A 27222-nucleotide genomic window follows, 5' to 3' on the forward strand; every position below is an offset into this window, starting at 1 on the left:
TTTATAAATTCTAGGAACCTTTGGGCTAGGGTGCTGGAGCTAGAGTAATGCTCCCAGTCTATGGTTGGGTAGTTGAAGTCACCCAATATAATGGTGTTTGGAGAGACCTTCATATTTTCCAGTGTTCTCAGGAAGGCCAAGTGGGGTTCCTGGGTTTGGGAGGGTGGTCTGTAGCAGGCTATAAACTGGAAGGCAGTTTTACCCACTGTTAGTTGCACATGGATAGTCTCTGATGCTTCGTGCTGTGCCACCAACCTGGAGGTGTGGGTATCTTTGACGAATATTGATACTCCCCCACCTTTTGTGGTTCAGTCCAAGTTTTGGGGCCAAAAAGCATGGTATGAGGTATAACCTGGTAGTGCTGGGGTGCTCTCGAGAGCCTTGAACCAGGTTTCTGTTACTGCACAGATATCGATGTTCTCCATGCTAAGGAGAGTTTTGAGTGCGTGCATCTTGAGGTTTAGACTTCTGGCATTGAGTAGCATTACTCTTAGTTTCTTATCCCTTGTGATACCTATGGAGGTGGGTTTGTCTTTTGAGCCTTGCCTAAAAAAGGCACTATGGGGGTAGCAAGAGCCTTTGCCAATATCCGAAAGCCCAGGGGTGACAGGTGCAAGCCATCCCTAGCGAAGCATCGGGGCTTGTCGAGCATGTCATCCCAGGCTGACAGGCATTGGATCCCCTTTGAATGACACCAATACTTAAGCCAATTGTTGAAATTGATAATCTTGTCTTCATACTGTGGTATCATTCTTGGTAAGGGTAAGATGCTACTCAAGGTCAGGGTCATACCAGCCTGGGCTACATGCTCAGAGAGCTCCTCTATGTCTCTTTTCATGTAGTCCAGGGAAGTACATCTCAGGTCATTCACACCAGCATGGACAATGACAGTCATATTTGTACTTGCCTTGGAGTGACCTGAGTGCTTGTGTTATGTGGCGGATCCTAGCGCCCGATAGGCAGCTCACCGTGACCTTCTCCTTGTTCAGCCTGGTGAGTGGGACATCAGTGTGCCTGATGATAGAGTCACCTATTACAAGTGTATCAGGTGTGTTGTTTAGTCTCAAGGGCTGTGACTGTTCGGCACACTGGCTTTGTGAGCTATGTGTTGCATGTGTTTTGTTTTGGGGTAGCGGTTGCTTGGGTGTCTGCTTTGGAGGTCTCTGCTGCTTAGGCAGATTTTTATTTAGAGCCTCCAAGTATGTTTTTGTGTGTTTATGTGTTTGGTTTGCTGTCGTGGCAGGTCTATGTGAGACTGGAATTATAGTGAGTGTGGTTTCCTTCTCCTCCTGACTGGTTACGCCAGTACTGAGTTGAGAGAGCTTAGCCTCCAGTTTGGCTATATGGTTGCATCTCTCACATGTGTTGGAATTTGTTGGGAGGAGGAGGAGAGGGTTGTCTGTGTACATTAGGCAGTTGTAACATTGCCTCAAGAGTCCCAGGTTCACCAGCTGGACCGGAGAGGAGATTGACAACTGACCTTTGGACATGCTAGAATAGTACTGGGAATTCCTTTATAATTGAAAAAAGGGCCAATGGGGAACAAGTTACTCAAGGGGAGTTTGTGAGGGTGTAGTGCTTTTAATGTTTTAGTGCTGACTTATATAATTGCTTTAGTGAGCAAGTGCTAGGCTTTAGCGTAGGAATAGGGTGTTTATTATGAGAACTAGATCAGTTCCAAGGCTCAAACCCAAATAAGCGGCGCTACTCAATGCCGCGCTATGCACAAAATCACGCAAAGCCGCGCTACAGCGGGTTTTATAGAGGCGGACTTGAAAGAGCTAGAAATTGGCCCAAAACAGCCAACAGACTACCAGATTCCTGCGCTGGGAACACTCCTCCAGGGACAGATAGGCTGCTCCAAGCTCCCCACTGCCACTGGTGAACAAAGAAGCCTCCCTCTATCCAAGAAAGGAAATGGCAACACAGGAACTTTCCAAAAGTCCAGAATACAGCAAAGCCTGTATTTGGACTACTCTAGGTCAGGAAAGATGGGAAACCAGGATAACTTTTTTTTTTTTTTTTTTGCAACAAACAGCAGGAAATTGCAATAAATATGCAACACAGGCTAGCGCACTTGAGTGTGTAGCCTCAACAAGTAAATGCAACAAACAGGACAAACTTTAAAAGTGCAGGTGCAAAAACAACTTTAGACAGTTTAAAACAGTTCAAGAAGCAGAAATATTTGCAGTTTAGCTAGATCAGACAGTCGCCCAGGTAGTAGCAGGAAAAAACACTTTTATCAGGTTAGCAGTTGCTCTTCTAGCCTCTCTGCTGCTAGCACCACTCTGCAGGACCACAAAGAGCTTGGCTGAGTAATAACAAGCGCAAAAAACTCACCAAAGTGGGTTTTATACAGGGGGATTTGAAAGAGCTAGAAATTGGCCCAAAATGGCCAATAGACTACCAGTTTCTTGTGCTAGGAACACTCCTCCAGGGATAGATAGGCTGCTCTAAGCTCTCCACTGCCACTGGTGAACAAAGAAGCCTCCCTTAATCCAAGAAAGGAAATGGCAACACAGGAACTTTCCAAAAGTCCAGAATACAGCAAAGCCTATATTTGGACTACTCTAGGTTAGGAAAGACGGGGAAACAAGGATAATTTATTTGTTTTTTTTGTTTTTTTTGCAACAAACAGCAGGAAAATGCAATAAATATTTAACACAGGCTAGCGCACTTGAGTGTGTAGCCTCAACAGGTAAATGCAACAAACAGGACAAACTTTAAAAGTGCAGGTGCAAAAACAACTTTAAACAGTTTAAAACAGTTCAAGAAGCAGAAATACTTGCAGTTTAGCTAGATCGGACATCTTGATGGAGAAGTACAGAGAAGGTCAGGAGGAGTTGCATTGTCTTTGTGGATTTAGAGAAAGTATATGGCAGGGTGCCTAGAGAGGAGTTGTGGTATTGTATGAGGAAGTCCGGAGTGTTAGAGAAGAATGTAAGAGTGGTACAGGATATGTACGAGGGTAGTGTGACAGCGGTGAGGTCTGCGGTGGGAGTGACAGGTGGGATTACATCAAGGATCAGCTCTGAGCCCTTTCTTATTTGCAATGGTGACAAACAGGTTGACAGATGAGATCAGACAGGAGTCCCCGTAGAGTATGATGTTTGCAGATGACATTGTCATCTGTAGTGAGAGTAGGGAACAGGTGGAGGAGACCCTGGAGAGGTGGAGATATGGTCTAGAGAGAAGAGGAATGAAGGTCAGCAGGACTAAGACAAAATATATGTGTGTGAATGAGAGGAAGGATAGAGGAATGGTGAGGATGCAGGGAGATGAGGTGGCGAAGGTGGATGAGTTTAAGTACTTGGGATCAACAGTTCAGAGTAATGGTTAGTGTGGAAGAGAGGTGAAGAAACAGTTCAGAGTAATGGTGAGTGTGGAAGAGAGGTGAAGAAGAGAGTACAGGCAGAATGAAGTGGGTGGAGAAGAGTGTCAGGAGTGATTTGTGACAGACTAGTACCAGTAAGAGTGAAAGGGAAGGTCTACACGAGAGTAGTGAGACCAGCTATGTTACATGGGTTGGAGACAGTGGCGTTGACAAAAAGGCAGGAGTCAGAGCTTGACGTGGCAGAGTTGAAGATGTTAAGAGTTGCACTGGGTGTGACGAGGATGGACAGGATTAGGAATAAGTATATTAGAGGGTCATCCCAGGTTGGAAGGTTTGGAGACAAAGCCAGAGAGGCAAGATTACACTGGTTTGGACGTGCTGAGGAGGGATGCAGAGTATATTAGGAAAAAGATGCTAAGAATGAAGCTGCCAGGTAACAGGAAAAGAGGGAGGCCTAAGATAAGGTTTATGGATGTGGTGAGAGAGGACATGCAGGTGGTTGGTGTGACAGAGCAAGAAGCAGTGGACAGGAAGAAATGGAAAGTTGATTTGCTGTGGCGACCCCTAACGGGAGCAGCCGAAAGAAGAAAATACTTTTTTATCCACAGGAATGGCACCCAACTATTATGACGCCACTCCACAAGAATGTGCCCACCACTGACTGGGAATTACAGACCTATCAGCCTAATGAGTTCTATTTGTAAGGACATAGAAGATTCAAGACTCAAAGATTTAAAAGAAACTTTATTGTCATTTAGGAAACACAAGTGCTACCTAAATGTAATTTCGTGCTTTTACAGGAAAAAAACACAAAAAGACAAGACATGATAGGTATTAAAGAATAAATTATAGTACAAAAGTAAATGTGTAGGTAGCTGATGCACATGCCTGTACATTATTTATATACACTGACTATTAGATGATTAACACATGAAAAGAAAAGTGCACTATACACAGAGTGGAGATTGTGTGATATTGCACATAAGGAAGTGAACAGTATTGCACTTGAATGAGAATATATTCATTTTATCATGCAATAATAAGTAGAATTACTGTATTAAAAAAAAGAAAAGAATGAAAGCGTAACAATCTATTATATTTTTGATACATCCAGATTTATGTCTGCATTAATGACTCCTATTGCAGTTGGATAAAAACTGTTCATGAATCTGGAGGTACTGTAGTGGATACTCTGTAACCTACCAGATGCAAGTTTAGTGAACCAACCATACGCTGGATGAAAAATGTTACTCAGTATTTTGTGAGACCTATTTTTGCATCTCATTTCAAAGAGCTCCTGTAAGGTAGGAAGACTAGTGCCCACAATCTTTTCTGCTGCTATTATTCTTTGCAGCGTCTTCCTTTCAGCCATTGTGCTGTTACCGAACCAGAGTGCGGCTCTCAATGGCTCCTCTGTAGAAGGTATTTAGAGCATTCATAGACAGCTCTGCTTCTCTAAGTCTTCTTAGAAAGTGTAGTCCCTGGTGGGCTTTTTTATTTAGCTGGCCTGTGTTTGTACTCCAAGAAAGATCCCCTGGTATATGTACCCCAAGGAACTTTGCAGTTTGGACTCTCTCCACTTCTTCACTATTTGATCTTAAGATGCAGGTGCATGGCAGAGCTTTTTCGGAAGTCAATAATTATTTATTTTGTTTTATTGATGTTCAGATCCAAATTGTTATTGCACCATTCCATCAGGGAGTTGACCTCATTCCTTTAACCACTCTCATCATCACCAATCATGAGTCCCACCACTGTGGTGTCATCTGCAAATTTGATGATGTGGTTGTTGCTAGCTTTCGCAGAGTAGTCATGGGTAAGGACTGTGAAAAGTAGAGGACGGAGCACACAAGCCTGGGGTACTCTGGTGTTGACTGTAACACTCCCTGAAGTGTTGTTTCCAGCAAAGGTCATTTGTGGTCTTCCAGTCAGGAAATCAAGGATCCAGTTGCACATCCCTTTATTTATGTGAGGCTGATTAGCTTTTCTACAAGTTGCATTGGAATCACAGTACTGAATGCCAAGCTGAAATCTATGAACAGCCTGACATAGTTGTTCTCTTCAAGATGCTCCAATGTGAGGTGAAGTGCCACCAGAATGTCATCAGGAGTTGATCCGTTTGCTTGGTACGCAAACTGAAGTAGATCAAAGGCTTGGGGTAGTACTGTAGTCAAATGCCTTTTAACCAGTCTTTCATCTCATTACATTTGATGTAAGGGCCACAGGCCTGTAATCATTTAGGCAGGTGAGGTTGGTTTTTGGGGGCAGAGGGATTATACTGACAACTTTGAAGCATGCTGGTACTTTTTTCTGGACAAGTGAGGTATTGAAAATGTCTGTCAGGACTACACTGAGTTGGTCTGCACAACATTTTAATCCTTTTTCCAGAATGTTATTGTTCCCAGCAGCATTCCTGGTGCTCACTTTCCTGAGTTGGTTCCTTACATCCACAGCTTTGAAGTTGAGAACTGCCTCGTTTTGGTCACTGAGAAGTTTTACAGACTCCAGGTTTTCTCTTCAAACTTGCCATAAACTTTGTTTAGACTGTCCAGAAATTCAGTGCTATCATCACACTGAGCTGACTTGGTCTTGTAGTCAGTTAGCTGTTGAATACCATGCCACAGGCTTCTTCAGTCTTTTTCATCCTTGAAGCATCCTTGTATCCTCTTTCCACACTCCCTCTTAGCCTTCCTTGATACCCTCTTTTAGATTAGCCCTTGCCACACTTAGACCCTTCTTATCCTTTGCCCTGAATGCAATGTTTCTTGCCCTCAGCAACTCGTACATCTTGCTGTTTAGCCATTGTTTTTGGTTGGCTCTTTAATATTTTTGATGTCCATTACATCTTCCATGCATTTGGATATATAAGCCTTAGTTGTCTCAGTATAGTCATCTATGTTTACCAGATTATTCACCGTAGCTGCCTCCCTGAAGACATCCCAGTTTGTGTTATCAAAGCAGCCCCTGAGACTTTCCATGGCTCCTTTAGCCAGACCCGGATTTGTTTCACAGTCGGCTTATCTCTAAGAGAGGTTTGTAAGCGGGTATTAGTTTTATGGAGATGTGATCACAGCCACTCAGGTTTAGTTGTTGAAAGTATCACAATGGACTTAACTATGATATTAAAATCTAATCAGACTCAACCCCTAGCAGTTTGGCTTTCTCAAGGGTAGATCTGTCTAATAAATATTGTGAACTTTTTTGAGAGGGTTAAGTTAAGCTGTAGACTGTAAAGAAGCACTTCTCAGAGTGTGCCTTGACCTCCACAAGGCATTCAATACCATTAGACATGCAAGTATAATGTTTGCCTTTTCGGCTTTTCCCAGTTAGGGGTCGCCACAGCGGAACTACGGTCCGCTAATGATTGGCAGTCGATTTTTATGGTGTCGAGTTGCCAGCCCGACTTCCAACCTTCAGCGAAGGCACGCCCATTCACGCATGTCTTTTGGAGGCCACTCGACTGCAGGTGGGACATGCAGACTCCACACAGAAGGCACTCCAGCCAAGAATCGAACAGGAGAACCTATTGTTGTAAGGTAATAACGCTACTACGACATGCAAGTATAATAAAGAAACTAAAAAAACTCCAAATTGATCCTATGTAGTTAGATGGATATGCAACTGGCTTAGGAACAGGACTAGCACAGTAACACAGTAGGGGGTGCATGAAGGTGATCAGTGGAGTTCCTCAGGGATCTATGCTGCTATTTGGTATCCACTTTTCAGATCTTCACCTATCAAATGAGAATCTCATGTTAATAAAGTCTGCAAATGACTGTAAGGTGGGAATTGTTGCCAAGTCCCCGTCTGACATACAAGCACTCCAATAGGAGCTTACATTTGTCAGTAGATGCTGTACTAAAAAAGGATTCAAACTTAGTGGCATACAGTGCAACATTGTAGCATTTGATAAGCACCATACCCAGCTCCAAATTACAGTATATATAAGACACTCTTTCAAAATAAAGAGGTTCTGAGAGACCTAGATATTTGTGTGGACATCTCCCTCATGTTTAACCATCATGTTGCAGCAGTGGTTATAAAATTCTTTTATCTTGCATAGCTCCTAGCAAAATGTATTCCTTCTAGATCAAAATAAATCCTCTGCACTGATTCGACCTTCTTTGGGATGTACCTTACTACACGTATCAAGCAACTGGAAAGATCCTATAAGTTTGTAACTGAAAAGATCTAAACTACCAACAAATATTAAAGACTTCATCTCTATATTCAGTTTCATATTTCCTTAAAGGAGATCTGTGCCTTACTATGGCCAGAGATCTAAATCTATTCCAACAAATAAATAAGGTGAGGAGACATTTTTTTCTCACATTACCTATACTTTCTGTGAAACAAACTCCCCCTCCAAGGCAAGCAGTTTGACACGCTGTCTGCCTTTAAAGAGGAGATGGACAACTGGATGGGTATTCATAAATTCAACCCTGGTATGACTGGCCTAGTCCATCTTGAAAGGAGAAGCAAGGCCTAAGGATGGGTACTGACAAGGTGGAAAGGGTCACTGCTTAGTCATCTTGCAACTTCTATGATACTATGAAAGGAAAGAAAAAATAATTAATAGTTGTTTTAAAGGCAACAATTGATCTGTGAAACGCAACACATTCTACAACAATCTTTAAAGTACACAGCCCATTTAATGTCAAGAGAGATGCAAGTGCTTTTTTTCCACACACCCTTATAATGATCAACTTAGTGCATACAGCTTTCTCTACCAGACTGGTTGCAGTGCTTTTAACGTACCATTCAGAAAAGGTATAATATAGCATCAAAGATAGTTGTGCACCATGACACCTCTTCAAAATATATGCAGTTCAAGATCATTAGGGTAGTACTCTGCTCAGTTTTGTCACCTCACATACACATATTTATCATGTCACCATCCCACAGCAAAGAAAAAACAGCACAAGAAATGAAAAAATTAAATCAAAATATATTTATTTGCATCCAAAAGATACACATGTATTTAAAATTATTTACAGAACAGTAACACTTCACAATTTGTAACACAAAATAAAAGCAGGGGAATCGATGCAAAAGTTATGGTGAATCATTAAACTATGCATGTATGCAGGAAATAAAATACAAGACCTTGTGGTTTAAAACAGAAAAAAAAACATCAGAATAATGATGACTTCTTTAAAATTAAATACAATTTTCCTGTGGATCGCATTACTTCATACACATTATTTTTTTCTCAGAACTTTCAGGATCTACAATGTATCCAATGTATAATCTGTGTAAATTATTTAGTGGATGGTTTAGAAAATAAAAAAATTAGTGCCAAAAGCAAAACAAAGCTTTTCAGCAACTTCAGTTAAAAACATTTGAGATGTTTCATCCTTTGATTCTCCATGCATCAACAGGTAGCAGTGATCACGAATGGAAAGAAAATGCCTATAAATGTTATTTTTTCCATCCAAGGTCCTTCAGCTGAAAATCATCCTTAAACACTTAAATTCACCAAACTGCTAACCCTCTAACATTATTAGAAGGTCATTTAAATTAGCGAAAGAACAGGACTAAGATAACATGAACTAACCATGAAGGGGTGCCTGTAGCACTTTTTAACCTTTATAAAACAAGCTCCTGCAAATCCTGCTTTCAGCATGGTTAAATACAGGCCAGAATACTGTGGGAAAAGCAAGGCAACCAAAAGTGGTAGCTAAAACTCCATGAAAGTAATCCAAAATGTTTTAACACTCTGCATAACTTTAATTGCTAAATTCACGATGGATGGAGCCGATCCTCCTCAGCTGACATTCACCACTATAATCAGATAGTAAAGCACCAAAAACAAAACCTCATAGTGAGAACAAAATTTACATATAGCAGTTATCAGATGACAGTGTAACTACTCACACTGTACTATTATACCTATTTTTGTTTTATTCTATCAGACTTTGAATGTCTCTTTTAACTTAAATCCATTACACGTAAAAGGACGATAGGGACTGGTATTACCTTAACAAAGACTGGTAAGTTCCCTAAAAATCAGGATGTTACTATGAGTCAATGAAACTGAAGACAAGCCACAACTGGCCACACTCAGTCAGAAGGAGTGCTTCTGTTAACAGTAACAGAAGTGAAGCATAAGTGCTATGGTGACCCTTTCTCACTGCACACCAATACAGCATTACTTGGAAAATATTGGATGAGCCACTGGAAGTGGGTATCTTAAGACTATATAATGCATTGTATCTCAAACAATTTGCACAACAGCCGGACGAACACACTTCCATGTATCTAAACCAAAAATAGAATGAAATCGGTTTTGGTTATGCAAAATAGAAGTGGACAGAGTGATACAAAATAGCCATGTTATCCTGTGGTGCAAGAAAAGAAAGGTACTTAAAATAGGAAAACCTACACGAGCAACACACACATGGCTTTCACTCCCACCTTCATATTTATCAAAATTAAGATGGCACAATCTCCCGAACCAAAATATAAAAAGTAGTCAAGATTACTGGAAAATGCGTCTCGGATGGGATCATCATTGAACAAAGCCCCACTTCTGGACATACTACAAGATCATGAACTTAAACACCTGAGGCATAATATTACAGTGGCATTTAACAGACTGAAAGGAAGTCATGAATTTTGTTAGTGTGTGTCTTGGGTAGGTATAGAAAAGTTATGTGCATTCTGTAGCACCATACATCTGAATGCATCTCAGCCAGCAAGCTCCCAGACTTTCTGAAAATGTATCTATCAGGAGAAGTATTCACTTACAACAGTCTACTTGGCAGTTTCCCCTTGGAAAGTGCCATGATGATGCTGAGGGAAGAAGGCTCAGCACAAAACAGTTATTTTCTGATGTGGGAACAAAAATGAATGCATCTAAAGTAACATACACAAGTCCATAGAAAAGAGGTGGAGTGCAACTGGCCATGCTGACTGAGATGCTTTGCATGATTTGCAGTTAAGATGTGAACATTACTTTTCTTTACGGTAGCCTCTCCCAGCAAGACCCAAATATTTAAAACTTCAAAGCGGTTACTCTAATAACTGTGGATTACTGTGACAGGAGCTCTCACTGGATAGCTCTTCCAAAGCCTGCATTAGTCTTTTACTGGTTATCCAGGCTAAAAAGCCAGTGAATGCAATGCATTTACACTAAACTGCAGCAAAAATGTTTTGAAACTCCCTTGAAGTGTGATGTACAGCCTACAGGAGTATGGTCTACCTGGTTGACAGAGAGACATTCTGTTTTGAAAACAAAAACTTTGCAGTACATTAAATAGTCTGCTATAAAATGTTTGGCAACAGGCATACCAAATCTCAGCTTGTCTGAATAAACAACTGTTTTTCAATGGGAAACAGTCCCCAACACCCTCCACAAGAGTACTCCACCTCTACTACACCTACGATATGGGCAGGTTAATCTTTTGCTTAGCATAAGGTGACTATCTCTGAAAGTAAGACACTACAAATGGCCTATTCACAGCATAATGCCTGTAGCTCAGAAATGAGAGGCTTATGTAACAGCCCAAAAAATAGCTTCCAAGAAATTAATTTTATGGTCACTGAACAGCTGATTTTGGTGGTGACAAAGTAAGTGCTACTAGCAGAAAATTCAAATCACGTCTAAAAATGTATTCCAAATGAATAGTCTTAGTTGTAGTAGTCCGTTCAGGAAACCATGGACTATATTCATCTGCAATGCTGGCGGGTTCCAACTGGCTCATGGATGATGGCAACAAATTTATCTTTTTGTTGACTTTGTTAACCAGATTGGTGGACTGGTCCACAGTTTTCCACTGTAATCTGGGCCAAATCGATGATTACATATTTTCCAACAGTGAATTACAACTGTTAAATACTGTACAATACTTTGACAGAACAGACTAGGGAAAATATACAAAATGAAACATAACAGACAAATATGGAAATACACAAGAAAGTAGCGAATGACTAGAAATAGCTGAAAGTGAACTACTGCAGTTAAATACATGATACACAGTGCAGGACAAGCCACATTTAACACGTGAAGGAAACTAACCTCCGATACTACCCAGAAGCAAACTTCTTTCTTTTGCAAAGGGGTGGATTCCATACACTGCTTACTGCTATGAAGGCCTGATGAACAACTTCTGACATACTAAAGCTTGGAATAGCTCTCTGCTCTACATCTACAAGAATAACCTTAGGGTCCTTAAAAAGAGATGTACTGCTCAATTCTTGGCTACATGCCAGAAGGTATCAGTGAAATGGAAGTTGTTAAAATATTTTTACTAACTGTTGGAGAAGAAAGAACCTTACCTGCCTTTGCTAAAATGGAGCTATGAAATCAAATTCCAGAGTTTTGGTGCAAACTTTAAAGACAGCCACTCCCCCAACCCCCAATGAGAAGAAAACAGGAAGCTCAAATGAAGCTCCCTACCCAAGATAGAAACAAATCTGACTAAATAACCCAGCTCCATGACCAGGAAAACAAATCAGGGGAAAATATGTGTTTAGTAGCCTGGCAAATGCAGATACGTCTGTTGTGCCAAGCCAAGTTTTGTAGTTAGTGGTCTGGCAAATGCATGTTGTATCCAGCCAACACTTCTGCAGGAACACCATCTGCCAGCATGCTTGGCTCCTGGAAGGTAGAAAGTATGAAGGGACTGAATGCTCTAGTATTACAAGTTTATAGCTTCCCAGCACAAAGGTTATGGTAATCATCTTGAATCAAAAGATGACTGCAGCTATGATTTCCAGGACCAAGCACAGCCTTTTCTGTAACAAAAGGAAAGCCTGGAGGGTCCAGTAAAGTTGAGTTCCAGAACAATAATTTATATGGCATTCTATCATATCTGCTAACCAGCCTTGGGAAGGTGCAGCTATAAAGAACATGGGAAAATGCAGCCCTGGAGTTAAGAAAAGACCACTCTCCAGATTTACAAGGATTCCTCTTTCGCGAAAATTCACTACAGAAAGATAAACTTTGTTTCTTGTGCAAAAAATTAAAGTATCTGCTTCTTCAGCAAATAATGCTAGTCTCTGAGGTTACTCCCTCACACTTATCAGTTTACTTGGGTGCAGTAGTTGTGATCATTGAAAAGTTGGAGAGCAACTGTCTGGAGCTCTGAGTAAAATATAAATAAATGCATAGGAGATTAACTATTTAAACTGAACAAGTAAAGCAGCATTTTGCCTTATTTGCTAAATTAAAACTTTCTCTCACAAACTGCTATATAGAGGCACTGAAGTACCAAGTAAAAGCTAAACAAACAGCAGTATGAAGTAGTCTGCCTTTCAAGAGCTTTGGGCTGGAATGGGACAACGTAGCCCCACACGATCAACACTACAGGCACAAAGCAGTACACAGCACAATCAGCACTGTAAGTGTGAATGACTCATGTTGCAGAAGGAGGGGTGGAGGGCTTGCTCTCCCCCAAATAAAATACTGATTGCAGCATATGCTTGCCTGTGATCTTTTCATCATAGATTTGTATATTTGCACGAAATTTCCAGTCTTTCTTGGCAGTCCTGATGTGAAGACTCTCATCTGAAAAACTGCTCAGGTTCTTGGGCATAACAAAATCCTTCATAATCTAGGAGACTGCAGAAGCCACAGAGGAATGTTCTGCCAAAAATTAAAACAACTTTGATGAATAATGTTTACAATTAACCCACTGGGTTACAGATGGTGCATCAATGGGCACCTTTCAGTATGCAGGAAGCATGATGGAATAACCCTCAGCTGATGCTCTTGTTGGTTCAGGTATTCTGCATCCTGTTATGTGTGTGTTTAGTCCTGACATACCATTATTTTTCTAAATTACCTAAATAGAATGAAGGAATGGCCCTCTTGCTAAAAAAGAAGTATTTGCAATGTATACAGCATCCCACATTATGTCAGAGATTCAGAAGAAATATAAGAGACCGATGAAGATGCATATTTTACCAACTTAACCCCCCCCCTCTCTCTCTGTGTAAAATTTGGAAATGGCGATGAGAGCTTTAGATTCCTGAGATCACTTTTCAGTAGTCAGCCTGCATATTAGTGCTTCAGACAGCCTTGACATTACTTGTAACATAGTCTTTAGTTTGCCTTAATACCTGGGTAAGGATAGAAATGGCTATCAAATATTTCACTGAAAATTTAAATTCAAGTTTGTTGGCCTCAGACCCTGATGCAACTCTTGATGAAGCTGGCTGGTGAGCATCTTCAAAGTCTTTCATCAAGTCAATGACACCCAGCGGTGTCCTTTGAAAGGGTCTGATGAAGAACCAATAGTAAAAAGCCAGATGGTTATCATTCAAGGGCCACAAATCTACAGCAGGATCACAGGGATACTCCTACCAGGAAAGGAAAGGGCCCCAACATCATGATGCAGGAAGTGAAAGATGGGTCAAAGACTTTCATTAATGCGTCCTGTCCCAGAGACTTCCCACACTCTGGAACAAACTACCTATCTACGTATTTTGCCTTACAGGAAGAAGAGTAAATACAAAGTTTAGATTTCTTTGATTTTTTTTTTTAACCTTCAAAGAAATTCCTCACAACTTTTTCTAATGAGCCAGGGTAGTACAGCCAAATTCATAGAATACATCAGATGATTTCACCTCAGTCCAGGACAGTACAGGCATATTTGATACCTGCCTATTTGGTCATCACCTCATCACAGGAAACAAAGTAAAATAAAAGTTCTGATTTTCTCATGTTACCTAAATTTAAGAGTTAGACTCGCATTAAATGAAAGTGTTTACTACTTTTGAGTGAAAACAAGGAACAAAAATGAGATTAAACTTTGTCCCATTGTTACTTTGAATGACAGTTTCTCAGCTAGGCCTCCATTACAACCATCCCTTAACTACACTGCTACAGACACTTCCAGGAGGTTTGGTTAAGGAATAATGAACCTCAGTAGATAACAAAGAGAGCCCCTTTCTAAAATGGTGCCAAAACACTTTAGAACATGCTTACTGAGACTACCTTGGAAAAACTGTGCGATATCCATACACCTCAACCACCTGATACTACCTGCAGTATTTGCATCAGCTCTAGAATCAGCAACTTCAGTTTAGCTGGGGGAAAAGTTATGCAGTCTGTGATTACAAATGAAATGCTGCAGCTTCCACTATTTTTCTGTTTCTATAAGTGGAGAAAAAATACAAAAGTACAAAATTAAAGGAGGAAACAGGAAAAAATATGTCCTAAGTTTATGGCTAAAAATACTGAGAAAAAATAAACTTATGCTTTTACACCAGTCAGTTAAATTCATTCTGTCTCAAGTAAAAAGACCAGAGGGAGTTATCAGGTGATCATTTCCTTTTACAAGAATTATTCAGAATGAGTGTAAACAAAGACATTACCTGCTGATACAGAATGTTGTAAATGCAAAAAAGCATTCACATACTTGACAATTTGAGGCAGCCTGTCGGAATAAATGAAATGCTCAATGCACTGCTAACTTCCAAAAGAACTGACAAAACACAGGTCTGGACTCTTACATCTGTAACAAGCATTTGCACATGACAATACCTGAGCACCAAGCCATACAAAAGCTGGTCAATTTTGTTCCAAACTTGTCATACAGATTCATTCCACCTTAGAAAAGGTGGACACAAGGTTGTAAATTACCCACCATTCATCACAGGCTATACCACCTGGCAAGATTAACAGTACAGTATAGGGCTCTCTGTCAACCATAATGGTCACAAAAAGCAGGATATATAAAGCAGCATTTCCAAAGTTCTGCAACCTGACAGTTTTTTAATCATCGTCCATATCATCTTCAAACAGCTCTTCCTCAAGGTATGAGCCACAAAGACCAAACTCTTGTTCGTGGACAGAGACCTCATTTGGAGTAAGGTGGGAGGCCCCCTCTACAAAATCTGCAAATCTAAGGGAAAAAACATATTAATGTTAGATTAATGAACTTACTCTCTGACTCATGATAATGAATCTCACATATCTTTCATATGCAGGACCTTAACAGCAATTTAACTTGCATGATTCTTAATCATCTTTTACCTACTTTTACAGTTAAATGTACGTGGTTTCCACTTTAAATTTTGAATACTAAAAAGGTGAGGGAACTGTGGACAGGATTTGACTGCCACTAAATAGAAGACAATGCTTTTGAGAAAAGCCATTCAAATAGCAAAGACACAGTAGAAAGAAGGACTCGAAGTAGGGAGCTAATGCTTTTAATGCAAAAAGAATTAGTACTTTACAACAAAACAATGTTCACAGATTTTTAATTTGCAACCTTGAATGAACATTCTGATGCAGAACGGGTCACCATGATGGTGAAGACTGCATAACAGGATTAAAGTGCAACTGTGTGTAGTCATCATAAAAAGGATGTTCCTGGTTTATCAGATGAGTGATGACAGGATGCTCCTTGATCGGTTGTTTCATCTTCACCAATCATAATTTGTCACACTTGACCATAATATAGGGGGATGCAGATATCCCTGCATCAACACACAATGAAGTAATGTGCTGGTTACATAAGCATGCATGACCCTCAAGCTAATCAGTTCATTCCCATGTCATCACTGAGCACCTTCCTGCAAATCAAGAAATAATGAATATAAGGCAAGACATTATTAAACAACTGAAAGAAAAAAAATACTTGGCAAAACCTACAGGGAAATATAATGGTTGCATCTGGCAGGATATCATTTAAATCCAAGGACATGGAAAAAGAGGGTATTCCTGATCAATTTTCAAAAAGAATCCTTTCACAGATCAGTTGATACTGCGAGGACATCTAATGTCCAGGACCCAAAACGATGGTTCTCAGTTTGGACATCCTAAGCACTAATAACTAAAATAAAAAGAGCCAGGCAGCTGGACAAGCATAAAGCTCAGATGGCAGCATTCTGCAGTACTGGCTTCTCAAATGTGGGTCAACGTTCCAAGACACTATTAAGGGAATAATGTTTGGAGGAGGTGAGCACTACGGCCCTAGTGGTTATGGCACAAATGTTTGCAAGAAATATTTTTAAAGCAAGCAATGGAAGCAGCCTAACAGAGTAAGCTTTGACTGCAGTACTTGCCAGCAGGCATACAGCCACCACACTGCAAAAGATTATGTAGAAGGCAGGCCATTCAGAAAGGGAGTGCTTGACAGCTGCAAGCTCTTCATTCCCTGGAACACAGGAAATGAACAGGTACATCTTCCTAAAGTCCCACAATGGTTTCAATTAACACTTGCGCTGATGGTACATGACAAGACTGTGAGGAGCTTCCCTCCTCCTTGTTTTCTGCTCCCTCACAGAAAACCAGGAGATGGATGGATTTACTTATGGAAACCTGAAATCATGTTATAGAAGAAAAAAAGAACTTAAGTACTCACCATAACGTTGCATCTGAGTAGTTGTACTTCATCGGATCCGTATCGGATCCAAGCTGGCAAATATTGCTAGCATCTGCTCCGAGCTCCAGACTCCTCCCCTTACCCATAATACACCTCCACACTGCTTTCCATCCACAGATCGAGTTTGCTGAATTATACTTAGAACCTGACCTGATAACATACTTGTGACCTATACTGCAGTCCGTAGGCTGAACATGCGCCAAGGTCTGGGGGAAGGAGGGAGGGACGATTGAAGACAAATGAAGTAAACTACTCAGATGGAACATTATGGTGAGTACTTAACTTCTTTATCTGAAGTAGTTTACTTCATTTGGTCTTCAACCTGTGGGACAGAGTCCCCAGCTACTAAACTCCAAATCAAATCCAGTTTGTAATAAGAAATAAATGTATGAGATGAGGACCAGGTAGCTGCAGAGCAAATGTCATCCAAAGACACTCTAGACCAGAAAGCTGTAGATGTAACCATGGACCTAGTGGAATGAGCTTTTACCTGACCTGGAGGAGACATGCCTTTGCCCTTACAGACCTGCAGGATGCATGAAGAAATCCATCTAGCTATAGTGATCTTGGAAATAGGTTTGCCGAAAAAAGGTCTATAGAATGAAAAACAATTGATCAGATTATGAAATTTTTTTGTCCTGTGTAAATAGAATCGTAACTGTCTATGAACATCCAACATGTGCAGCTTGTATTCCATCCTGTTCATAAAACTGGGAAAGAACACAGGCAAATTTATAGTCTGACTTGATATTGATTGGTGATGCCACCTTACGAAGAAAAGATGGGTTGGTTTGAAGGGAAACTATCTTTATGTAAAATCATGTACAGAATTTGATAGACAAGGCCTGTAATTCCAAAACCCTTCTAGAAGAGGTAATAGCTACCAGAAAAGCTATTTTCCACAACAGAAATTTTAGATCTGCAGTTGCGGCAGGCTCGAAAGGCGGAGCGACCACAGCTTGGAGAACCATAGTTAGGTCACATGGAGGGGACAGGATCTTTGACTGGGGGGCATAGCAAAAAGGAGCCTTTGATAAAGGCTTTACACAGTCAGGAAGATGCAAAGGATGCAGAATTCCCACCCACATGAAAATGAGAAATGGTAGCCAACTGAACTTTGACAGTAGAAGAACTAGCTCCATGCTGGAAATTATCAGCCAGAAAATCAAGAATAGTGGAAATAGGAACCGTGAAAGGGTCTAAACTCCTCTGAGAGGCCCAGAAAGAAAAATGTTTCCGCTTGAGCAGCTATCAAAATAGATTTAACTGAGGAGGAAAGTCTGGGAGTCCTAGCAATTATGGGAACTCGAGCAGCCAAGCAGTGAGCTTCAGGCTGTCCAGACTCAGATAAGGCACCCCTGATGGGTGTGAAATCAGATCCTGAATAGTATCTAGGATCCAAGGCGGAGCCAGTAGGTGAGACCAAAGGAAGGGAAACCATACCTGGCGAGGCCAGAATGGGGGCAATGACAATCACCTTGCTCCCCAGTCGACAGGTTTTCTGCAGAAACCTCAGAATGAGAGGTACTGGCGGGTAAGCATACAGAAAACTGGGAGGCCAAGCATGAACTAGAGCATCTCTGGGGGACTCCTCTGGCAGGGGGTTTAGAGCAAAAAAACGCTGCACTTCGCATTGGAAGGAGATGCGAAGAGATCGCAGCAAGGTTGACCCTACTCGCTGAAGATCTGTTCCGTTACTGTCAGATTCAGAGACCACTCGTAAGGCATAAGAAGGGTCCGACTTAGCCTGTCCGCTAGAATGTTGCACCGTCCCAGAATGTGCGTTGTGATGAGAAAGTGACCTGTGGAGATCGCCCATTCCCACAATCTCATGGCCTAATGACAAAGGGGGTAAGATCTGGTCCCTCCACATTTGTTGATACACCAGACTACTGACATGCTGTCTGACTGAATGGCAATCATCACTAGAGGAAGAAAGGCATGAAGGGCATGCAATGCTAGAAGGACCGCCCTCATCTCTAGGTTATTGACATGCAAGCTGGTCTGTATGGGGGACCACAGGCCTTGGACTGTCCTGCCCGAACAATACCCCCCCCACCCGATTTGGGAGGCATCCATGGTCCCTGTGGGGTTTGGGCCGGGGCTGGAACAAAGGGTCATCCCTCAAAAATGTCCAGAGAGCTCAACCACCAGATGAGGGACAACCGACACAGTCGACTTAGGTGGATAGGATAAGTTAGTCGTAATTCCAACAGGGACCACTGAACCGCTAGAGTCAACTGAAGAATCCGCATGTGTAATCGAGCACACAGAAGAAGAGTTATGGTCGCTGCCATCGAGCCTAGGGTCCTCAACACTTCTTCCACTGTCGAGAGGTGAGAACAGTAGATCAGGGAGACATGCATCCTGAGGTTTTGAACTCTCTCCGAGGTCAGGAATACTTTGCACTGAAGTGTGTCTATCCTGGCACCAATGTAGTCTATAACCCGTACAGGCTCTAGGAGAGATTTGGATGTGTTGATTGTGATACCCAAACTCAGGGCAAGTGTCAGAAAGTAATCCCTGGTTTGGGAAAGTAGACGTCTGGTGGGAGCATTGAGGAGCCAATCGTCCAGGTGCGGATAGACCTGAAGCCTCAGGTGAGCCTCTACAACTGCCATCACTTTGGTAAACAACCTGGGGCTGTGGTGAGGCCAAAGGGTAGGGCTCGAAATTGATAATGATTGGCACCTAGCCAAAAGTGGAGGAACCTCCTGGAGCTTCTGTGCATTTTTATGTGATAGTAAGCATCCTGGAGATCTAACGAGCACATCCAGTCACACTCTTACAGGTACGGCTTGATGGACTGTAGTGTGACCATCCAGAACTTCCCTTTGGCAACTGACAGGTTCAGGGTAGAGAGGTCCAGAATGGGCCCTAAGTCCCCCATTTTCTTTGGCACCAAAAAGAACCTGGAATAGAAGCCCGATCCGGACTGATCTGGGGGGATGGTTTCGATGGCTCGTTTTCCTAGTAGCTTGGAAATTTCCTGTGCTGCTGCCTCCCTTTGCATGGGTGGAACGTCCGGGAGGTGTTTGGGAGACATGGGGTAACTCACGAAGGGGATAGAATATCCTCTAGATATGATTTGAAGCACCCAGCTGTCCATTGTTATGGACTCCCATGCCGCTGGGTGCAAGGACAATTATCCCCCAACTGCCTCCAAAGTAGAGCAGCCGGGCAACCCCTTAGGGTTGCTGGCCGGGTCTGTCCAAGAATGGTTCTCAAGACCCGATGTTTCTCTGACCCCCTCTGCCGGCGTCCATTCTGTCCCTCTCTGCCTCTAGGGGAAGAAGAGCCCTGAGTGTCCCAGGAATACTGAGACTTCTGGAACCATATCTTCTTTTGCCCTCTCTGGTTCTGGGAAAGGAGCTTTGAGGGTTACAGAAGCGGATCCCGATGGCAGACAGCATCTTCCCGTCCTCCTCACTCTGGAATAGTGTCTCCTTGACTGTCTTACCGAAAAGTGTTGAGCCGTCATAAGGGGCATTGGCAAAGGACGCCTTAAAGGGTTTGGTAAATTGACACAACCTGAGCCAAGCGTTAAGCCTCATGGACACGTCAGACCCAGCCATGCTAGCCGCTCCTTCTGTAGCATGGGAGAGGAGTCGCATGGATGTATCTGATACCTCTTTCAGAGTGGCAATTTTCACAGAGAACGAAGCCTTGTCCTCCTGCGACATGGATTTGGATGGAGACTCCTCCAGCTCCTTTACTAGGTCGCATTGGAGTCTAGTGACATGGGCCAAGTAATTCAGCGCCTTGATCAAAAATGTAGCTGAAGCATACACTCACTTCCCTAGGTGGTCCATCATCCATGACTCCCAGTCAGGAGGGTGGACCGAGGAACTTTCCTGAGATAGTTCCCTCTTAGTGGCTGCTGCTACCACCATGGCGTACACAGGGGATCCCTTATTCCAGGAAGGGGGGACTTAGAATTTTAACGGGGCGCTTGGGGATAGGCTCCATGGTATCTGGTTCCTTCCACACCCGCGAGGTGATCAAATCCACTAAAGGATCTGTGGGAGGGGACACCCAGGAAGTAGACGGGCCCGTGCCGAAAGCCTCCAGGAATACAGACTCATCAGAGGAGGGCTTGGGGGCAGACCAACCTCCCCGCTGGCGCAGGATCTCCATGATGTTTCCAAAGGAGACATCCCCGTGAGGTGATCTTGGGGAGCCCTTCCCATCATCTAAATCTGTGTCCTCAGTTAGGGATTTGGGGGAGTCCAAGTGCCTCCTCTTGCACGTATGCTTGCGAGGCACATCTCCAGTGGGGCTCTCAGGGGAGTGCCCGCAAGCCATCTGTTCCACTGGAGGAACTGTCAGGGGCTCTTCGAGCATGGGCTGTCCCGTTGGTAAGACAATGGGGACCGTAGACAGAGCCCTGGGGGTCTGGGCAGAGTCCAAGGGAGCAGTCAGGGGTCTCGATCCGATGGAGAGGACCCTTTCTACCACATCAAACACCGGAAAGCGGACCTCCTGGGAAGCTAATAAGGACGCCGGTCTCACCGGGTCCAACGCAAGAATCGGAGCCGGTCCCGTAGTGGACGGAGCTCCAAGAGAGGGAATCTGGCCTGATGTCGGAGCTGATGGAAAAGGTTACACTCCATTGGACCTGACACCCGAGCTCCAACTCAGAGAGTGGCTTGGATCCAAACTGGTCAGATCCACGATGCTCCAGGCAGCTGTCGAGGAAACAAGGACCATCGGCACCAACCTTGGATCCAAGAACTCCAAAGCCGAAGGTCAGATTGGGGAAGGAGAAATGGGTTGAAAAAAAGGAAGCGAGCTTCCCCTTCCAGAGGAGGGGGCTGGTAAGACCCCCATCTGGATCTGTGTACGGATAAAGTGCCTCATCATCTTATCCAGATCCATATCCTATAAGGAGCGGGTTGACCGTGATGAGGCTACAGACTCCAACCTGGCGGGTTGGGGAACCAAGGCCTGGGAAATCGGACGTGCCTCCTCCGGCTCTGGGGAGAACTTCAGAGACCAGAGCCGAGGGGAGTCACGGATCCGTGCTGACTTGCTCGGAGAAGCGAGGTCAGAGGACCTCTTCCTCTTTTCCTTCGTCATCGACTCTCTCTCCCATTCTCTACCTCTCCTCTGCTCCATTACCACAGGCTTAGATGCAAGAGTTTGAGTCCCAGTCTGGGAGGGAGGGGAGGCCAGAGGAACAGAAGTGGGAGAGGCAGTCACATCAGCCACTGTGACTGAAGCTGAAGACTAGGAAGGAGGATCAGTAGCAGGTAGAAGACCTTTGAGGGCCAACTTGGCCTTCCTAGCTTTTTAATGCTCGGGGATTGAACCCCACACAAATGGAACAATCCACACTAAGGTGGGCCACACCTAAGCACAACACACACAGAGTGTGGCCATCCGCTGGAGAGAGCTTATGGCCACACACTGTGCAGTGCTTAAAGACAAGCTTTTCAGCCATCCTAAGAGAAAGAAAGAAGCCTTAAAAAAAAGACAGGCAAAAATTTTTATTTATTTTATTTTATTTTATTTTACATTTGTTGACCGGGCTAGTCCAACTGGATACATGTCCATTTTCAGTGGAGGCCCGGGGAGAAAAGCTCCAAGGTCATAGTTAGATTAACAAAAACATTGATGTTGTTACACAAGATAATATACTGGTTAATACATATACAATAATAAACCTATAACAAGTGAGTACAATTAAATACACTGATGCTTACAGACCAAATAAGAGAAAGCAAGAAATATTAAATGATTTAACAAGGTACAGATTAGAACAGCCAGACAAGGAGGGCTAGAATAGGGTGTTCTTTGGTTTTTGGGTTAGGCAGAGGCTAAGAGAGGCCTAGGTACGACTGGGGCAATAGCTTGTTAGTCTGGAGAGGAACAAGGGCATAACCATTTGGAGTTCAAGTATGCTCTAAGATGTAATTTAAATTGGTGCTGAGAGGGCATAAGCCTTAGGTTGTTTGGTAGTGCATTCCAGGATTTGCCAATGGAATTGGCATATAGTGCGTCACCACCAGCATTGTTCGATTTAATGGTCCTTACTTGAAGACTTTTGGAAGACCTGAGGGAGTTTAGGTTGGAGTACTGGGTAAGTATTTTGTTCAGTGAGGGAGTATTACCTGGATGGTTAATAATTTTAAAAGCCTCAGAAAGCTGGTTGAATTTGAGTAAATTGGACAGTTCCAGCCATTCAAGAGACCTTAAATTTAGGCAGTGATGAGTGCGATAGGGCGTTCCTGTTATGAATCTGGCTATGTGATTATAGGTAGTTGTTAGCTTATTAAGTTCTTTCTTGTTTAGGAAGGAGAATATCGGGGAGGCATAGAGGAGAGTGGAGAGTAGGTGGGTTCGGGCAATAGTCAGTTTGGTGTGCGGAGTTAAGAAGGCCTTTATTCTATACATCGACCCAAGTTTTCTGTTAACCGATTTAATAGTTAAGTTTACATGTATATCGAATTTAAGTTTATGGTCTATGGTCACCCCTAGTAGTTTGGTATTGGATACAGGGTAGATAATGGTCCCATTGTTGGAGGACACATGGAAGGTAGAATTGTTGGTGTTGAGGGGTTCTATAGTTTGAGCAGTCACTGAGGTGGGGAAAAAGAGAAGTAATTTGGTTTTGGCAGGGTTAAGTAAGAGTTTAAGTTCCAAGAACCATTTTTCGACAGCAGAGAAGCAGTTTTGGGTTGTGGTTTGGAGTTTGGCGAGAGATTCATCAGAGCAGATTAGTGTAGAGTCATCTGCATATTGAATACAGGTGGCTTTGGGAATGGTTGAGTGTAGACCATTTATGAATATGGAGAAAAGAAGGGGACCAAGGATAGATCCTTGGGGGACACCAATATTAGTTGGGAGTAGGTCTGATAGGCTGTTTTGCCACTGGACTGCCTGTTTTCTACTAGAGAGATAGGCATTAAACCAGCTTATGGTTAGTTTACTAAGATGTAATGTTTCCAGTGCCTGAAGCAGTAGTTGGTGGTTGACCATATCGAAGGCTTTCGACAGATCTAGAAAGAGCGCAGAGGATATTAGTTTATTGTTGCGATTGTGGTTGACTGAGTCTACAAAGGAGAGAAGAGCAGTGGTTGTGCTGTGATGGGGCGAAGCCATGTTGGGTATTTGATAGGAGGTTGTTATGTGTGAGGTAGGTAATGAGTTGTTTATGGACACAGCGTTCCATAATTTTGGCTAAGGGAGACAGTATGGCTATGGGCCTATAGTTGGAGGTTTCAGTGGAGGGCCCTCCTTTGTGGAGGGGGATGATATAAGAGATTTTCCAGATAGAGGGAATAGATGCTTCAGAAATGGTCCGGTTGATCAAGATTGATACCGGGTAGGCTATGGCATCAGATGCTATTTGTAGGTATTTGGCAGGGAGCTGATCAGCCGCGAGGGTGGTTGGTTTCAATTTTTTCAAGAGTGTGCAAATGAAGGAGGTGGAGATGGGTTGTAGGTTAAAGGTCATTTGGGTAGTATTTTAATTGGAGTTGGCACTGAGGGAGGCGAGGGAAGCTTGCTGGCAAGGGACTGGATGGTCTCAGTGAAAAAAGAATTAAAGGAATTGGCTATTTTTGTTGGGTCATTGTCGATGAGTTTGTCGGGGGTAGGGGTAGTAGACTTACCAGGATGAAGTAAGCGGTTAAAACCTGCCCAGAATTGTTTAGGATTATACTGATGTTTGTCTTGGAGGTGACAAAAATATTGTTTTTTATCAGATTTAACAGCTTTTTTGGTTGAATTTCTTAGCTGGAGGAACTTGATGCGGTCTAAAGGGGTTTTTGTGGTTCTCCACTTTTTCCAGGCCTGGTCTCTAATTCTAATTTTGGATTTAGTTTCTTGTGTTAGCCAGGGTGCTATACATTCCTTAGTTCTCGTAAGTCGATTAGGAGCATGGGAATTAAGTATCTTGAGGAAAGTGTTGTTGAAGTATAAGACACTTTCGTCTAAGGATAGGGTTTTTAGGATGTGCCAGTTACAAGCCTTGAGATCAGCTAGGAATTGGTCAGGGACAAAATTTTTGCTAAACCTTACTAATCTAGTTATGGGGGGAGTCTTATTTGAACATTTGTGTTTTATAATGAAGGTAGCAAGGTGGTCACTAAGGTCATTGGGAAGGGTCCCTGTGGTATAGCTATTTGAATTCCTATTAGTAAGTATCCAGTCAATTATACTCTCCTTTTGCTGTGCATGTCCAATTCTCGTGGGAGAAAGAATAATTTGGGAAAAACCATGTAAGTTAATGGGGAGTGGATTTGATTGGGCCGAGTAGAGAGACCAGTCTATATTGACATCTCCTAATATTATTGTTTCTTGTGGATAATTATTAGCAAGCCAACTAAGGGTTTGTTCAAGATTTTCTACATTTTTGCCTGGTGGTAGGTAGATTACTATGAGATTAATACTTTTTTGTCTGTTTAGGGATATCTTAAGAGCAATCAGTTCCAGGTTTGGAACTTTTGGGGGTTGCAGTGAATTCGTAGTGATGCTCAAGGAGTTCTTGAACATCACAGCTATTCCGCCACCCTTTTTGGTTGTACGATCCGCCCTGATGATGTTATATCCAGGAGGGATAATTTCCTCATCCTTGGTGCTTGGTTTGAGCCAAGTTTCTGATAAACACATTATGTCCGGGGAGTGGATATCAAGCATGGCATGCAAGCTGTGTACTTTATTGTTAATACTTCTAATATTGAGATGGAGCAAAAAAAGGGAGTCCGCAGGTCTGCTAGTTGCATGGCGGTGGTTAGGGTCTGGGTCACTAAGAGGGCCTGGGTTAGGGTGGATGTCCCCGTCAATAGTGATGGATTTTTTCAAATAATCTAGTATTTTTTGTAGTCTAATTAGTAGTTTAAGCTGTTCTCTAAATGTGGATACTTTAGGGTACCTAAGCAAGTAGTGTGTACTTTTAGGGATGAGGTGAGTAGTAGGGTAGGGAGAAGGGGGGATAAGAGTAGTGGTAAATTGGGAATACAAGGAGGTCTGACCCTTAGGAAGGTAGATACTAGTTAGGGCTTGTGCTTCATAGGCTGTTAAGAGATACGGTAAAATGAGGAGTAAAAGTACTAGGGGGAGGGTGGTAAATGAGGTTTTGTCCATGGTGAGGCTGAGATCTCAGCGTCAATAGGGCTAGGGGCGATACCTAAGTCAGCAGGAGGCTGGAGGTAGTAGTAGGGTGAGATAAATGGAGAAAGTTCGGTAGGTGGGCGGGTTGGGTTTGGTGGTGGGGAGTGGCAGAGAGATGGGGGGGGAGTGGACAGTTCTGATTGGGTGGTGGAAATGGGGATGGGCTTGATGACCAAATAAATGTAGAGGTAGTGGGGGCGGGTGGGAATAGGGGGCAGGGAGGGGAGCGGAGCAAGCCCGAGCGTAGCGAGGGCGAAGCGGAGCGGGGACTACACCACAGGATTTCCCTGGGTCTTAGAGGAAGCCAGGTTTAATGGTAACTTCCTAAGTTCTATTTTTGTTCCTTTACTTTTGTTTCTTCTTTACTTTAACAGACACACACCCACTCACCACACTAGAGTATAGACAACACTAAAGGGAGGAGGGACACCACAGACAAACTACTCTAACTAACCATCTAAACAAACCTGCATGCGATGCTAAAGCGAAGGGGAGAAGGGGTACCTAAACTAACCTAGATCGGCTAAAAGAAATAAAATTTTTTTAACTAATAGTAGAGAAATCACCCACTGCTAGCTGGAGCTCTGAAGACACGATGTATATCAAATTGCAGCAAACGAGATCTGGGGATGGAAGGCAGTGGTGTAGTATTATGAGTAAGGGGAGGAGTCTGGAGCTCGGAGTTGATGCTAGTAATATTTGCCAGCTCGGATCCAACACAGATCCGTATTCCCACAGTTTGAAGACCAAATGAAGTAAACTACTTCTGATAAGAAGTTATGCACTCACCATAACGTTCAATCTGAGTAGTTGTACTTCATTTGTCTTCAACCTGTGGGTATTCGGATCGGATCCGAGACAGCCGCTTCACCAGCTTCCAATCTGAGCTCCAAACTCCTCCCCTTACTCATAATACCCCTCCATCTCCTTCCTTCCCTCAGATCGAGTTTGCTGCACCCTAACATAAGCCCAACCCAGTAAGACCCTACCACAACAGGTTATTCACCAACCTAACAAGCGTGAACAGGAGAACTGCAGAAGCGCCTTCTCCTACATACCAGAGTAACAAAATACAGATAAGGTCGGGGGGAGGGGGAGAAACGGTTGAAGACAAATGAAGTACAACTACTCCAATGGAATGTTTATGGTGAGTACATAACTTCTTTATCTGAAGTAGTTGAGTTCATTTGACAGAGTCCCCAGCTACCAAGCACCTGGGTGGCCCTCATGGAAGGATATTCCGGAGCACCGCAGAGCCAAAAGATGCTCTACCTTTAGATACCATGTCTAGTTTGTAATGTGAAATAAAGGTGTGATATGAGGACCAAGTAGCCGCAAAACAAATATCATCCAGAGACACCCTGGACCACAAAGCTGCAGAAGTAGCCATGGACCTGGTGGAATGTGCTTTCACTTGACCCAGAGGAGAAATGC

At 42.9% G+C, this 27222-nt stretch overlaps 1 protein-coding gene across 1 annotated transcript in view; it reads right to left on the bottom strand.

The window, feature by feature from the left end:
* Positions 1-8270: 8270 nt before the first annotated feature.
* The window catches only part of NEMP1 (nuclear envelope integral membrane protein 1), a 420672-nt gene continuing 401720 nt past the window's right edge, over positions 8271-27222 (bottom strand). The window contains exon 9 of the mRNA XM_044083655.1: positions 8271-15186. Coding sequence (XP_043939590.1) covers positions 15057-15186 — 130 coding nt within the window. The 3' untranslated portion in view covers positions 8271-15056. The remainder of the gene's footprint in view (positions 15187-27222) is intronic.

The sequence above is a fragment of the Protopterus annectens genome, chromosome 9.part0 (genome assembly GCF_019279795.1).
Source record: "Protopterus annectens isolate FY-2018-M chromosome 9.part0, PAN1.0, whole genome shotgun sequence".
Classification (NCBI taxonomy): Eukaryota; Metazoa; Chordata; order Ceratodontiformes; family Protopteridae; genus Protopterus; species Protopterus annectens.